The sequence below is a fragment of the Bison bison genome, unplaced genomic scaffold (assembly GCF_000754665.1).
Source record: "Bison bison bison isolate TAMUID 2011002044 unplaced genomic scaffold, Bison_UMD1.0 scf7180017864167, whole genome shotgun sequence".
NCBI classification, from domain to species: domain Eukaryota; kingdom Metazoa; phylum Chordata; class Mammalia; order Artiodactyla; family Bovidae; genus Bison; species Bison bison.
In genome coordinates, this window is record NW_011494739.1 from 807,641 (window position 1) to 823,506 (window position 15,866).

A 15,866-nucleotide genomic window follows, 5' to 3' on the forward strand; every position below is an offset into this window, starting at 1 on the left:
TCCCCTCAGACACGCCTACCCGGACCCACATAACCCCCTTTACTGCTCCATATAGTCCGCTCTTTCCCCTCTATTTCCCAGAACCACATAATCCCTTTTGAGGCTTCCCTCAAATATTTGATCCTGGGGAACCCAGATGAGCTCTACCCATAGTTTTCTCCTCGGCGATCCTACTCCCAGCCTCCAGACAGCTTCCACTCGGTACCATTTTGAGACTCTTCAAATTCAGGGAATTCGTCTTTTATCTTAGCCCCTTTAACCCTCCAGCCGGTGTACACCATCCCCAGCCCGTCTCTCTTTCTTTGCGGTGGGTGTGGTGGGGGTCTCTTTGGGATTCAGATAACTCGCCCCTCCCTCCCTCCCGTTCCTGAGACCTCCTCCAGTCTTCTCCCTGAATTTCTGTCCCTTGTCTGGCAGCCGTCCACCCGCAGCCCTCCCAGTCCCGGGGCGTTTCACACCCCTCCTCCCCGCCACGCAGTGTGGTGGTCTAGAAACTGCTCAGGAGCCAAGCTGTCCCCTGCAAATCCTGTCCCAGGCTATGGCCCCGTCTCGGTGGGGAAAATGGACCTGCAAGGTGCAAGATAAGGGGATATTGGGTGTGGGGAGTTGGTACTTTAACCTATAAGTGTTCCTGTCTCCTGGCTTGTGTGTTTTCCCACCTGTCTGCCTGGGACTCGGAAAGAGCCTAGGCTGGGGTTTCTAACCCAACCCCCCAAGGTGAGGCCACCGGATTGGGGTGGGGGTCTAATCAGGTTTCCTCTTGGTGAAAATAGGGCTGTTGTGAGTTGCAGCCATTTGCTCAGGACCTCCTTAGGAGTGGGAGTCATGGGGAATCAGACGGAATAGCGAATCAAAAGGACTCCAAAGAGGGTCCATGTACACTGATAGAACTAGCAGCCCGGGAGTAAATCCAACCCCTGTTAATCCTGTTTGATGTCTCTTGGAATGATGCAAGCCATTGAGACTCTCCAGCCTCCCTGTAATTTAATTCTCTCACCACTGGGGAGTGTGTGTGTGTGTGTGTGGCGGGGAGGGGGGGCTTGCAAGGCAGCTATACCCATTCCCCCCTTTCCTTCTCGCCCTTCTCCAGCCAGTCAGTATATCTTTCCTTGCCCAGGTCAGGACTTGGTTTTTTGTTTTTTGTTTTTTTTTAAATCTCTATTTATAATTTCCCAGTTGCTATTTTGGGTTCTGCTTAGGGGAAGATTCTGTCCACCCCAAGGAAAGTTCCTGGGTGTGTTTCCTCCTCGGCAGGTGTTGAATTGAGTTCTTCAGATCCCCAAGTAGCTCTTGGGCAGGAGGGATAAAAGCTATTTTAGGGTAGTCACTGAAGTGGAGCTGTTAATCCTCTGTGGGTCTCTAGTTAAGAACACTTAGAGATTAACTCTTTCCTTGCTGCATGGGGGCTATTTCTTAACAGTTTGGGGGGAGATTTGGGAGATTTCAACTCTGGTGAAGGTGGGAACATGCAACTCAATACAAAAGCAAAGATAATCGCTGCCTTTTGTTGGGTACTTAGTGGAAGCCAAGCCGAATGCTGAGCCCTTTGCATACCTGACTAAAATAATCCTTAAAACAAACCTGTGAGGTAAGTATTTTTAGTTTTATAGATGAGGAAACAGGCTAATAATGGAGAAAGAACGTAGTTTCTATAGAGATGATGTAACACCATAAAAACTATAGTTTCATCATAGGGCAGCAGACACCATGGCACACAGCAGAAGACAGATGGATGAGGGAGTAATCTGCCTCCTTTAAAGGCTTCCAAGAGGCCTTAGAAAACTTATAACTAGGGAGCCTTAGTAATAGAGATTCCTAAACTGAAGGAACTCAGGCCCAGGATATGGTGCTGGAGAAAGATAACGTAAAGGGGGACTGGCTCCGGGGGATGTGCTGAGGGTTAATTGTGGGGGAAAAGAGGAAGGCTGCATTCTGGGGAGGTGTTGGGAAGGGAAGGAAACTCACTCTGAGGCCTGAGAAGTCACATTAAGGGAGGAAAAAAACGTACTACTCAGGCCCTGTGCCGAAAAGGAGACACGATTTAGACCTCAGAGACTGCATTGTTTGTATTCACACATATTCTGTCAGATGTTTCAAGAGTGTTGTTTCACTGAATCTTCCATGAGAATATTGGTAGGTAAGGAGAACTAATCTCTCTTTTAGAAATTGAGGAAACTGAGGTTCAGAGAAACTAACCTACCCGTGGTTTCACAGTCAGTAAGTGGCAGCTCTTCTGATAGTAAGTCCAAGGTTCTTTCCACAATACCTCCCTCTTGATATCAGGCGCCAGAAGGAATCTTAGGATGAAAATATACCAAGTTATACCAGTAACTGGGAGGGATTGATTGTGTTTGTTTTATGGGAACAGGTTCTGTCAGCTTCTACAGTTGTTAAGGTTAGAGTGTGAGACCAGAAGAACAGCTTTGAAAGAGAAGCAGGATTTTTTTTTCACAGTTTTGTGGAGAAGAAATCCAAAGAAATAGGCCTTCGGATAATGTGGGAGAGGCCCAGGAATTTTCCTGAATGAGAGGAGTTTGCAGACAAAGGACAGAGGGAGAAAAACTAGATTTCCTAAAGAGTTCCTAAGGTAACTCTAAAGCCAAAGCCCCAGTACGTGCAGATCAGGGCAAGCACATGGCTGCTGCCTGCCTTCTTTGCTTCTATCAGTGCAACCTCGTGAGCTCTTCTTAGCCACCACCAGCCTCTTTCCTAGAAGCCCATTACTCACTCTTTCAGTAGCAGCATACTACACTGCTGTGTCTTGTTTGTGCTTGTTCAGGAGAACAGATGAGGTGGATGTGTGGGAGGTGGGGGACGTACTGTTCTCTTTCTGAGTTTGTGCGGAATTTCCAGGGCTACGCTTCCCTCTCACGTCGGCCAAGTGATGCGACTTGCTTCCTTCCCTCTGGCTGCCATTCCCAGCTTTCCAGAGGTGGAGGTGCGTGATTTCACGTCGGGGGTGGGGGGCAGAATTTGACTTTGAAGGTGGGGGAAGTTCCTTCCAAACTAGATTTTCAAATTCATGCTCGCTCTCTACCCAATTCCAAGCTGCCTAGTAATCACTGATATTATAAACAGGTAATTCCACCCTTTGGAAGAAGGGAGGACTTAAACAATAAAAGCCAGACATCAGAGGCCTTTGAGGTTTATTGTGAAGTAGGCAAATATGCCATGATTCGAAGGCTCAAGTGGGACTAGTTTTTAGTGTTAGCACGTGAGTCATGCAAAATGTAGCCACCTTTGTGCAGATCTTTCTAGGCACATCTCCACTCGTGATGGGGAAATTGTTTATCATATTACATTGCAGTGTTTCTTCAATAAGAGGAATGGTTCCTGAACAGGACATAGCTCATGTTAATGATGAGCAAAGCTCTCTCGGGCATGAACCCGCTGATCCCATCATCTCGTTCACGGCCAGCCTGTTGGTTGAATGGTCACTGTAAGCAGCAGGTGCTAATGAGCTGAGCAAGCATTCTTTGGCCCACAGCTAGTTTGTGCAGTTGGAGCCCTCCCCAGATTCTCGTGGACAATCCCCACATAGCCGCTTTGCTCCCTTCACATGGAAAAGCCTCATGACCAAATTTTGGCATGAGCTCTTCAAAGGAAATTCCCCTGTTGTAGCAAGTTACATTGAGGTTGGTAACCTGTTTGTGTGATGAGCTTGTGAGTGTGAATGTGGGTCTGCTGTGCCCCCTTTGAGAAATAATGCCCTTTCTCTCTTACTCTGAATTGATGTCAGTAAAGAAGTTGTGTCACCTATGCCCACCTGCTCCCACACAACCCAGTAGAAAGACTTCAAGATATTGGCTCCCCCTTTGGAACTCAGTTTAAACTAGAACTGCCTAAGCATGTTAGCCTGTAAGAATCCACTTGTATACAGTGACTTATGTACTCATCTAAAAGAAAGTTGAAAGTCCTTTTCTAGATGTTAGGTGTATGGAGATGAACGAGATATGATCTGAGCTCTCAAAGTATCTGAGTTCGGTGGTGGAGTCTGAGTTCTAATGCAAGTATGTTACCTGTTCACAATGGACACATGCATGTGTTCTGTGAGGGTCTGTAGGAGGGGCCGCTCAACACCTTGGTTATTGGACGGGCTTTGCTAAAGAAGTGTGGTTTGGGCCCTGAGACCAAGAAACCCAGAGTAGTGGTGGAGGACAGGATGGGACCAGCACTGGTTTAGTGGAAATGCTGAGTCTGCTGTTGCCTCTTCAGATGAACCTCTTGATGTTGATGCACTGCTGAGAAACACATCTGGCACAGAGGCTGACCCTCCAGGGTGTAAATTTCCTAAGTAAAGGCTGCTTTCTCTTCTGATGCCTTTTGGGCATTTTATTGCTCCTTAGCACCTCCACAAGGAGGAGAACTGTAGAAAGTGAGGAGGAGGAGGCGCTGCTGTCTAAATTTAGTGGAAAGGATGTAAAAGCGAAGTTGGAAGGGAAAGGGAGTTTAGGGCTTTTACTTCCTCTGATTATCCTATTTCCTATTAGCCTAGGTGGTACTAGTAATAATAGTTACCATGTAGCACTTACTAGGTGCTCAGCCTTCTGCTGAATGCTTTATATTTTTATCTCATTTAACCCTCACAAGGTCCTTATGATGTGGGAGATTATTAAGCCCATGTTGTAAATGAGGAAACAGCTCAGGGAAGTAAGTAATTGGCTGAAAGTCACATGGCTTCAAAGTGGAAGGGCTGGGATGGAACTGGGGCTCTGTCTGCCTCCAGAGCCCATGTTTTCATGGTATTGGGCTCCCTAACACCAGGTGTTCTGATGTTTCAGGTGAAGAGATTGTTTTCTGAAGGCTGCGTTGGAGGCTGTGACAGAGCACAGAGCCCTGTGGAGCTGATGGGGAGGCTTTCTCAATAACATGGCCCTTCGCCATTAGCCTTGCCATGACCACATTTTTCACCAGCGTCCCCCCCTGGATTCAAGATGCAAAGCAGGAGGAGGAAGTGGGCTGGAAACTAGTGCCCAGGCCTCGGGGCCGGGAGGCGGAGAATCAAGTGAAGTGCCAATGTGAAATCTCGGGGACACCCTTCTCAAATGGGGAGAAGCTGAGGCCTCACAGCCTCCCCCATCCAGAGCAGAGACCGTATAGCTGCCCTCAGCTGCACTGTGGCAAGGCTTTTGCCTCCAAGTACAAGCTGTATAGGTAGGTGACGCTCCCATACCTCTTCCTGCCCTGAGGTTCCCAGGGATAAAGCCAGAGAGACTCCACTGAGTGTGGAACTTTATCTGTGGCAGAAGAGTAGAGGTTAATTTGTCCCATAAGCCCATTTGAGATCACTCACTGAAAAATAATGGTGGTATTTTTTATTCAAACACTAGACTCTGATGGGTACAATATCAGATAGCTATGAACAGACTAGATTGAGTTTTTTGTTTTTTTTTTTCAATACAGGCTTACCTCATTTTATTGCACTTCACAGATACTGCATTTTTTTTTTTTTTTTTTTTACAAATTGAAGTTTTGTGGCAACTTTCAGTCAAGAAAGTTGGCCCAGTTTTCCAGCTTTCCAACAGCGTTTGCTCACTTCATATCTCTCTGAAGCGTTTTGATAATTCTCACAATATTTCAAACCCTCCACCATCAAAAAGATTACAGCTTGCTGAAGGCTCAGGTGATGACTAGCACTTTTTAGCAATAAGGTATTTTTTTTTCTTTTTTTTTAAATAATTTTTTAAAAAGGTGATATGGACTGTACTTTTAAAGTCTTTATTGAATTTGTTACAACATCGCCTCTGCTCTTTTATGGTTTGGTTTTTTGGCTGAGAGGCTCACGGATTCCTAGCTCAATCAAGTCTGCACCCCCTGCATTGGAAGGCGAAGCCCTAACCACTGGACCACCAGGGAAGTCCCTAGTAAAGTATTTTTAATTAAATATATACATGTTTTTTTAGACATAATGCTATTGCAAACTTAATAGGCCACAGTATAGTACAAACATAACTTTTATATACACTAGGAAACCAAAAAATTCATGTGACTCCTATTACTGTGACTTTTGCTTTGTTGCAATGGGCTGGCACCAAACCTGCAATATCTCCCAAGGTATGCCTGTGCTACTTTCCCTACCTGTGTCAGGTAATGGTGAGAATATTAGCCCCAAATTAGGCATCAGCCTTAGAAGTTTAGAAAGAAAAGGAGACCCTCTGGTCCAATCTGTAAATTGTAAAGTGCAGGCTCAGAGTGGAGAAGTTAACTTACCCAAGGTCGTATTGCTCACATGATTACTTATGACTGTAGAGTCCTCTGGGTTAGAAGATTTCCTGAAACTTGTAAGCTCAAGAACCCCTATCTAAAGTGAAATGGAATGTGAAAGCCCTGGTGTAAAGCAGATATGACAGAGCAGCTCTGAAGGGAGCAGGGCCTACTCAGGAGTAGTTTTGATTTTATCCTTGCCTTTGCATCAGAGGACCATGAGTGTGCCCTTTGCCAGTGATGCAGACTGCCTGCTGCACAGCCATTCATCCCTCGACCATCAGTTACTGAGCTCTTGTCACATACCAGGCACAGTCTTCAGTGACAGGGACAGACAGTTCCTATCAGTGAGCCAGACAGATGCAGGGGTGGGGAGGGGTGTTGCTGACCCTCCTCGAGTTTACTGTCTTAATAGCAGGGACAGACAGCACACAAGTAAATACGTAACAAGATGACCACAGAAAGCCTCTAGTTCCTTGTCTGCAAAACAGTTGATAGGAAGGAACTAAAACAGGTAACAGAGTTGTATGTGACCAGGATTGCCCTCGTGACAGTTCTGTGTCCTCAGCTGTGTGCTCCTGTGTCTTAGGTGGTTATCAGTTGGGGGTATCCATGTAGACTTTCCTAGTGGCAGTCTGAGTGTCAGTGGGAGGCTCCAGGAAAGGTCCTGGGCCAGGAGACAGGAGCCTTGACTCCACCCGGAGTCACCGTAGAGTTTTAGGCAGTTTACTAAACCTCATTGGGCCTTCGTTTTCTCACCTTCAAAATGAGGGAAATAGACTGGATCGCTCAGCATCTTCCTCTTGTATGTTACCATGCCACTTATGTCACAGGAGATTAATAGTAACCTTTATAGGTGTGCGCACTCACAAGAACATGAGGATAGTGGGTATGATTGATACCTTCCAGGTGGAAAGAATCACTGGGTCCTGTGCAGAGACAGCAGTGGCATATCTAAGTGAATCCAGGTCTCGAGAAGGTCTGGGTTTAAGTGCATTGTAAACCCAGAAAATTGTCTGCCACTTACTGGTGGGTGGGGGTGTCCTGTGCGTCAGCTTCTTATGTAAAACACAGGGTTAATGACACAGCTCACATAGGGCTTGTAAACGATGGGACCTCAAAGTCTTGCTGAGCTGATTCTGAATACCATGGAGCTCTGGATTGTAGTTCTGGATTCAGAGCTGGTTTCCAGCCAGATAGGAGCAGAAAGCAGGTAAACCAAGGGGCACTGAGGTCCCATATCACAAACACATCTTTTGAAACGTTTAAATGCTTTATGTGGCAAACAATTTAAATGGTACAGGCAGTGAAAAATTGTCACACTTGAAGCCACTGTTCTCCTCAAAGGCAAGCATTGGGGTCAGTTCTTTGTGTATCCCTCTTGAGACATTCAAACATGTATTCCCTTCCTTTTTTATTTTCACAGGGGATTGTGTTACATACACCATACTGAACTTCCTTTTTTGACTTGGCTCTCTGTTTCTTGGGAGATTGTTCCAGATCAGGAAGTTTAGATATATTTCATTTTCCCTTTATTGTGTCATTTAAATTTTTATAAATACACTTTTTGTTGCAAAGGAAATACATTCATGTAATTCAAAATTCAAAAGGTATACAATGAAAATTCTTCATCACACCCAGAAAAGCTGCCCTTTCTTCTCCCCATGGGTAGCCAATGTTAGTTTCTTGTGTATCCTTTCAGAAATATTTTAAGCTCATATGAGCAAACATGCATAAATTTTCTCTCTTTTCCAGTGCGTGGTACCATTCCATAGGCACTATGCTGTCTCATAGCTTTTTCCCACTTTATCTAGGAGTTTGTTACCTGTTGTATGTATAAAGCTGTCATTATATTTAAAAGTTAAGGTGGGAATTCCCTGTCGGTCCAGTGGTTAGGACTTCACGCTTTCACTGCTGTGGGGCTGGGTTCCATCCCTGGTCAGGGAACTAAGATCCCATAAGCGGCACAGCCAAAAAAAGTTGAGTCATTTTTATGGACTTAATTACTTATTTAGCCAGTTCCCTACTGATGGACATTTAGATTCTTCCTGATATTTTGCTACTGAATTCAATGCTGCAGAGAATAGCAGCATATGTGGTTTTGCAGGTGGCAGAGGATAGAATGTAGTTGGCATGGCATTCCATTCCATCGCATGCCTCTACCACAGTTTTTGTGTCTAGTTGCCTGTTCGTGCACAACTCCGTTGTCTAGCCAGCCCTTATGATCTCCTTTCTTTCTCCTCTGTCCTTCATCCCTGTCTGCAGGCACATGGCCACCCACTCAGCCCAGAAACCCCACCAGTGCATGTACTGCGATAAGATGTTTCACCGCAAGGATCATCTGCGGAACCACCTGCAGACCCATGACCCCAACAAGGAGGCCCTCCACTGTTCTGAGTGCGGTAAGAATTACAATACGAAGCTGGGCTACCGGCGCCACCTGGCCATGCATGCCGCCAGCAGCGGTGACCTCAGCTGCAAGGTGTGCCTGCAGACCTTCGAGAGTACCCAGGCCCTGCTGGAGCACCTGAAGGCCCACTCACGCCGGGTAGCGGGTGGTGCCAAGGAGAAGAAGCACCCCTGTGACCACTGTGACCGGCGGTTCTATACTCGTAAGGATGTGCGGCGGCACCTGGTGGTCCACACAGGCCGGAAGGACTTCCTGTGCCAGTACTGTGCCCAGCGATTCGGCCGCAAAGACCACCTGACACGTCATGTCAAGAAGAGCCACTCACAAGAGCTGCTCAAGATCAAGACAGAGCCAGTGGACATGTTAGGCCTACTCAGCTGCAGCTCCACAGTCAATGTGAAGGAAGAGCTGAGTCCCGTGCTGTGCATGGCCTCTCGGGACGTGATGGGGGCCAAGGCCTTCCCTGGCATGTTGCCCATGGGCATGTATGGTGCCCACATCCCTACCATGCCCAGTGCGGGCGTGCCACACTCCCTGGTGCACAACACGTTGCCCATGGGCATGAGCTACCCTCTGGAATCCTCACCTATCTCTTCCCCAGCTCAGCTTCCTCCAAAATACCAGCTTGGATCTACCTCATACTTGCCCGACAAATTGCCCAAAGTGGAGGTGGATAGTTTTCTGGGGGAGCTTTCTGGAAGCCTGTCTCTCTCATCCGCTGAACCCCAGCCCACCTCACCTCAGCCGGCAGCAGCTGCGGCCCTCCTAGATGAAGCACTGCTCACCAAGAGCCCCGCCAACCTCTCCGAGGCTCTCTGCGCTGCTAATGTGGACTTCTCCCACTTGCTGGGCTTTCTTCCTCTCAACCTGCCCCCATGTAACCCATCTGGGGCCACAGGAGGCCTGGTCATGGGCTACTCTCAGGCTGAGGCTCAGCCCCTGCTCACCACTTTGCAAGCTCAGCCTCAGGATTCCCCAGGAGCTGGGGGACCGCTGAACTTTGGGCCATTGCACTCCTTGCCACCTGTCTTTACCTCTGGCCTGAGCACCACGACCTTGCCTCGTTTCCACCAGGCATTCCAGTAGCCGTAAGGAGGCCCTCAACTCAGTCCTGGCTCTGTCAGGGAGCCTCAGTACTTTTCCCATCTGCATCCCCCATGAAGGCAGCTGAGCTTTCAGAGCTGGGTTCAAAAAGAAACAATTCCAGTATCTGTATGGAGCACTTGGTTTGGGGGCTTAAGCTCCAGGATTAGTTCCAGGAGGAATCTTGAGCCCCAACCCCATGAAAAGATGTAATACAATAGGACTTCAGGTATTTTTACTTTTTTTAAAAAATCTGAATCGGGAGCCACACCTAGCCTTCTCCCTCTCCAAAGCATCGGAACCTCCTTCTCTTTGAAGAAGGGAGAGGTCTCTTGAAGACACAGAGGGTTTTACTTCGGATGACCTCGAGAGAAGTAGCCCAAGAAGCCCGTCTTCTGGTCCCAGCCTGCAGACCCCACAGCAGTTGGTCAGGCCCTCCTGCAGAGGGTCCATCGCCTGCTTCCAGTCAATAGGCAGGAGGGAAGGCCTCTGCCTGTTGTTCCCCATTATCTCCATCCCTCCTGTCCTAACGCCTCCATTTTCAGTCAGTGTTTTCCAGCAACGGTACCGTTTACACAGTCGCTTCAGACACACCATTTCACCTCCCTTGCTGAGCTGTTAGCCTTAGAATGATTGCAGTGAACATTGTTTACACACTGTGAATCCATTCCCACCAGTCCATTCCAGCTGGCACCAGCCAGAACCACTTGGTACCTGGTGTTAACTGGAGCCCTGTTTACAAGGCGGAGTCGGGTCCCGACTTCTCTTCATTTGAGGTCACATTTTTCCCCTGTGGGGAAATAAACTGACTTTGGACTGCTTCAGTCTCTGCCATCTTCCATGACTGTGTCTGTTGTTGCCTTCCTTGGCAGAGTCCACAGGAGACAGGCAAGAAGATTGGAGCAGTTTTCTCACAGGTCTGCAATTCTGTTTTTCTTCAAGTACATCATGACCCCCTCATCCTCCTTTTGAACTGGAGAGAGGGGAAGAAATGAAAGGCATGCCCACTTCCACTCCCCACCCCCCACCCCCATTCCTTAATCCCTACCCTAAATATCATGAGTTGTTATTGGTCTTGGAAGGAGGGATTTGGGTTCTAGGCTGGTGTGGATAGCAAAGGAGAGGGTGTGAGCCCCTCATATGTCTCTCCTACCTGTCCCGTTTTCAGGAAGTTGTAGAATTGTTGGAAGAAGAGTTTTCAGAAAGTTAGGACTGGGCAGATAATTAAGTGCTAATCATCATCGTATCATGTATGGGGGTATACGTCATGTATGGGACGTATCATGCGAGGTATACATCATTGCCTCCCATACCAGACTTTTTTCTTCTCCAGTGTTCCTCCTCTCTCTTCCACTTTGCAGTCCCTCGGGACTCCAGGCCACTGTGCATAGGCTTCTCCGCTCTCCATCAAAGAACTTCCACCTTCCTCTTGTGGCCCCTCACTTTTGCCCTCAGTACTCAGCAAGTTTTCTTGCAATAAACGATTAATTCTCTTTTGACTTGTGGGGCTCCCTTGGTGCAGACAGCACAGCTCTTGCCCAACTGAACCTCACCCTGCTTCATCTCAGTTCTGCATGGGCTTCGCTCTTCCCGCTCGTGGAAGGGAGGCCTCTCAGGGACCACCAGTATGGGGCCCTCTTGAGACACTTCCACTCTGATTCAGAAACACACTTCTACCTCTTTACTGTTAACTCCTACAGATGGCAGCCAGCAGTTTCTGGGCACTTCTCTCGGCAGGTGCCTCATACTGGCTTCTGGCTTCTTCACTAGGGTTTCAGGACAGACTACCAAGGAACTGCCTCAGCCTCTTCCCAGTTCTCCCTGTCCCCCTCCTGTCTAGAAATCACTTTGGTTTATGAGCAGGTACAAGACCCACGCTTCTGTTCAGTGCAGGCCAGTACTCTTTCTTTGAGGTGAAAGCCTTAAATGTAGCTTCCTGGCCTTGATTGGAAGCAATGTGTAATGAATAAACATGTTTTCATTTAGGCAGGCTAGCTTGGGATACCTTTTTTTTTTTAAAAAAGACAAAACCAGATACAAAGATGTCTGGCAAGATTAGAATCAGACTAGGTGATTTACTTCTAAAAATTAGCTTCAGTGAGTCCCAGGGACTAATTAAGGTTTACTTTTAAAAGCGTCCACCTTGGTACGCAGCCCCCTTCTGCATGCTATGCATGTTATTGGGACTCGTGTATAGGAGATGGTAAGTGAGGACCCAGTTGGGACTCAGTGCTGCCATTGTCCTTGTCGTCTCTGACCTTCATCACTAGACCCAGCAACCCTCGCCCCTCCTTGCCACCTTTTCCGTACCTTTTGTTTACAGAGGTAAAGGGGCCTCTGGCTATGGAATATGAAGTCTCGGACTGTTAGAGGAGTCCCTTCTCTGCCTTCTCTTTCCTGTCCCTTCCTTGAATTCTCTCCCCCATTAGTGATGCTGGGAAACTCATAGGACAGGCAAAGCAACTTTAAAATCTTGTAACTTGGGGCCTTGGCCCTCCTCCCTCCTCTTCCTTCCAGTCCTGTTCCTCCCATTCTTCCTTCAATGCTCTTCCCACCCACAAAGAATTTTCCTATCACTGTGAACTTTGCTGGTGCAGAGGAACATCTGCCTGCACCTTTTTTTTTTTTTTGGACTGTAGATAGCCAGCAATTCTTAAACCTCCCTTTCCAAAAAAAAAAAAGAGTCCTTGACCTCTTGTTCAAAGGATAAGAACAGCTTTATCCTACTCAGTACCAAACCCACTTCAGTACCCTTACTGAGGCCATGAGAGCCTAGGGGTTTCTGCCCAGGACAGGAGCCATGGCATGTTGGCAGAGACCAAACAGGGACCAGGAAAGGGGGGGATGTCCCCTTCCCCACCGCCTCCAACCTCTGTCAGCGATGAGCTGCCCTGAACAGTGGCAGGCACCTCCCCCTCTGCACAGAAGCTAGTCAGGGTTGAGTGCGGTCCTGGGGGCCAGGGGGTAGTAGCATGCCAGCTGGGTCAGCTCAGAGGATCTGCACATCTTGGGAGAGGGGAGAGGAACAATGAGTTTCTTCCCCATTACCTTTTTGGCATTTTGTTTATGAAATCCGGGAAGCAGGTGTGATTCCTTTTTTGCTCGTAGATATTGTCTTAAGTTGAATTTCTACTCCCCTAAACTTTTCCCCTAGTAGCCCTTTAAGTCCCTATGCCGCCTCCTTTTTGGTAGCTGTTTTCTCCAGCCCCGCTCCGTCTCCCCTCTTATCTAGGAGCTGTTTTTAAGCACGACTTTTTTAACAGTTTATATTGTACAGGATCAATATTTTGCTTTTTAACAAGGATATTTATGTAGTAAGAAACTTTTGCCTTAGGCAGGTGTTGGCCAGAAAAGTCCAGATTCCTCTGGGACCCCACCCTGGCCTCTCCTGGAGCTCTGAACCTGCTGTGGAAGGAACTGGCTGTGACCTCACCACTGGAAAGTAGGGTCTGTGGTGAGGGAAAGGGGTGTACTGGTTCTGACAGGAGGAGGATCCACCATGGTAATCAAGTGCCTCTGTGGAGGGGTTGGAAAAGAAATGTTCTAGTTCAGTTTCTTCAGATGTTCGCCTGCTTCCTTAGTGGATTCTCCCCATAATGCACCTCTCCAACTCTCACCATTTGGCACTGGAACTCCTGAAACACCACTTCTCATACACCCCACTCCCTCTCTCCCAGTGGTCAAGGTTTTGGAGCCACTCTTTCGTAATACCAGATTATTTAAAGAGAGAAAAATACAAGACAAAACCTTCTAGCACTTTGTAAACACAGTGAATAACCTCTTGGAATATTTTTGGCTTTATATAAAACAAGGTTTTTAATTGTAAAATATAAGTGCCATTAGAAAATGCACAGGGCCTATCTTTGTTAAAGTAGATTTTTCAATGTTTTACAGAATGACATTTTCAAAAAAAAGTTTTTATAATGAAGTTGTTTATTAAAAACTTCTGAATGATGTGTTTGGAAGTTGTGAACCTGTCTCATTGGGAGGGGGTTGGAGAGAACCTGAGGAAGAACTGGAGTCTAGACATCATTAGCATCCAAGGGGATGGTGGGTGTGATAGAGCGCACAGTGAGAACCCTTCACATTAGCACCTACAAACTCTGCATTTTGAAATGAAAGATCTTTGAGGTAAGTGGCATCATGCTACTTAATAATCTTGGATGCAAGAATCAAAAAATCAAATGGACTCCATGAAATCTCACACCACCGCAAATGCCAGGTGGAGTGCGGTCTTGAGTTAGTACCGGCTCACCGGCTCAGACGTGGCAGGCTTGAGCGTTCCTGTTTCTGCCATGTCTTGTGCAGTTGTGACCATCCTCAGGCCCTTCCATGTGGCTTGTCCCTTTATCAAAGCATGCTGCCACGATTCCAGTCATTCTCACACAATGCTGACCAGGAATGGAAAGGGACCCTTTCCAGGCCCTCTAAGGAGAGAGGAGTCCTTTTATTCACAGGAGCCCTGTAAGTATCTTCTGTCTCATTGGCCTTGATGGTGTTCTGTGCCATCCCCAAGCCAGTCACTGTAGACCAGTGGTGACAACACTGAGCCAAGGGGAGGAGTGGAACTTTGGCATGCAGTTAGAATGAGGAATGGATGCTGGTTGTCCAAGAAAAAAATGTCATCCATGGCTCAAGGTGCACAGCTGGTTGTGACAGAGCTAGGACTTGACCTTGCCCACACTTGTGCCTACCCATCTGGTTCAGATGGATTCTTGAAAGGAGTCATGGCTTCACCTGATGTTGCTTGGCCAGTCCAGCAAAGGCGGTCATCGCTGTTCTGAGCCCCATCCCTTGTACTGAGTGAGATCCTCTCATCCGAGGCTCAGACTGAGCTTGCTTTTCTGTGGTCTGGAGCAGTGTCCATAGCAAAGCAGTGCAAATCACTCCAGAGTCCAGCCCAAGACTACGGGACATCCCATGTTAATGTGTGTTAACAGGTGTTTTATGCTCAAAGGCAGTGGGCTGGCCCTTCATCTCTTTGGCTTGTTGACTTGCGTAACTCCACCCCAATGGGTCAGACCTCTGCTAGGGCCCCAAGGACATCCAGGAGCTGCATTCCTGGGAGTGGGTCTGGCGGCTCAAAGCCATCTTTTCCATTGGATAGGAAGAAGCTGAAGGCTTTACGGAGGAGGTGGCAAAGACTTTCAGGTGAGGGGCTGGAGTATTAGGTATACTGACCACCATGGGCCACAAGTTGGGGAGCTGAGATAACAAGACTGTAGGCATGTGCAGGATTAGGGTTGCAGGGGTTGGTCCACCCAGGCTCTTACTCTCCAGGCACAGGCCCTACACTTCAGACTAGAGTTCACATTTGTAAAATGGAACAGAACAAGGGCTAGCCCCCAGGCCCAGGAGGAGATAAAGCAATGTTCAGCCCACCAGCCCATGAGGATCCAGCTCTTGGAGGGAAACCAGGCAGAGACCCACTTGCTCCCTGGTTGGCTGCATCTGAAATTTCCCTTGTCCCTGATTCTCCCACTTCAACCTCGTTTCTTCCTTTTACCACAAATATTTTGAGCACCTCAATGTGCCCAACTACTATGCAAGTTTCAGTCTGGTCAGAGACTGAAGAATACCTCTAGAGTCCTTTGCATTTGCCTGAGTAATTTATCCTCTGCAAAGCTACCCCAAGGCCACAGTAGAGTGGGCACTGAGCAACTCAGGTGGGAAAATTACTGCTTGGCATGGTGGCTCTGATGGAAGGTTCTATCTGTCTGTGATCTGGGTCCCTGTTCAGAGCTGTTTCTTGCTTGCTACACTCCTGCACTATCACTCTCTTCCCACCCCCGACTCCTAGTTCTGTCTGGGTGCCTGCAGTCGCAGCCCCCTGCCCCTCCACCGGGTCCCTCGCCCCTTATTAGCTAGGGAGCCCTGGTGAATCACACCCGAAAAGGGGTGGGGGCGAAAGGGGGCGGAGCGAGCCCTGCAGGAGAAGACCGCGCGTCTAGGCCTCCTGCAGGCTGTCCGCTGGGGTCGCCGCCAGCCACCGAGCCGTCCCTCTCGCGGAGTGCACAGCGTCGCCCCTGCGCCCCAAGCCCTTCCAGGCTCGAGGCTCCCGCAGGTTATGGCGGACGAGGGTTCGGGTCGGGGGGCCTGGAAACCGCCGCGCGCCTGGTCCCTGCGTCTGGGGCCCGAGAGGCTGGGGGACGGCGGGTACCCAAGACCC

General features: G+C 48.2%; 1 protein-coding gene across 1 annotated transcript; it reads left to right on the forward strand.

Annotated features, from left to right (window-relative positions):
- The first annotated feature begins 377 nt into the window (after positions 1-377).
- Positions 378-13,653, forward strand: PLAGL2 (pleiomorphic adenoma gene-like 2). Its single transcript, XM_010841732.1, has 2 exons — positions 378-5,154; positions 8,470-13,653. The coding sequence occupies exons 1-2, from the start codon at positions 4,895-4,897 to the stop codon at positions 9,698-9,700; spliced, it is 1,491 nt and encodes a 496-aa protein (XP_010840034.1). The 5' UTR covers positions 378-4,894; the 3' UTR covers positions 9,701-13,653.
- Positions 13,654-15,866: the final 2,213 nt, after the last annotated feature.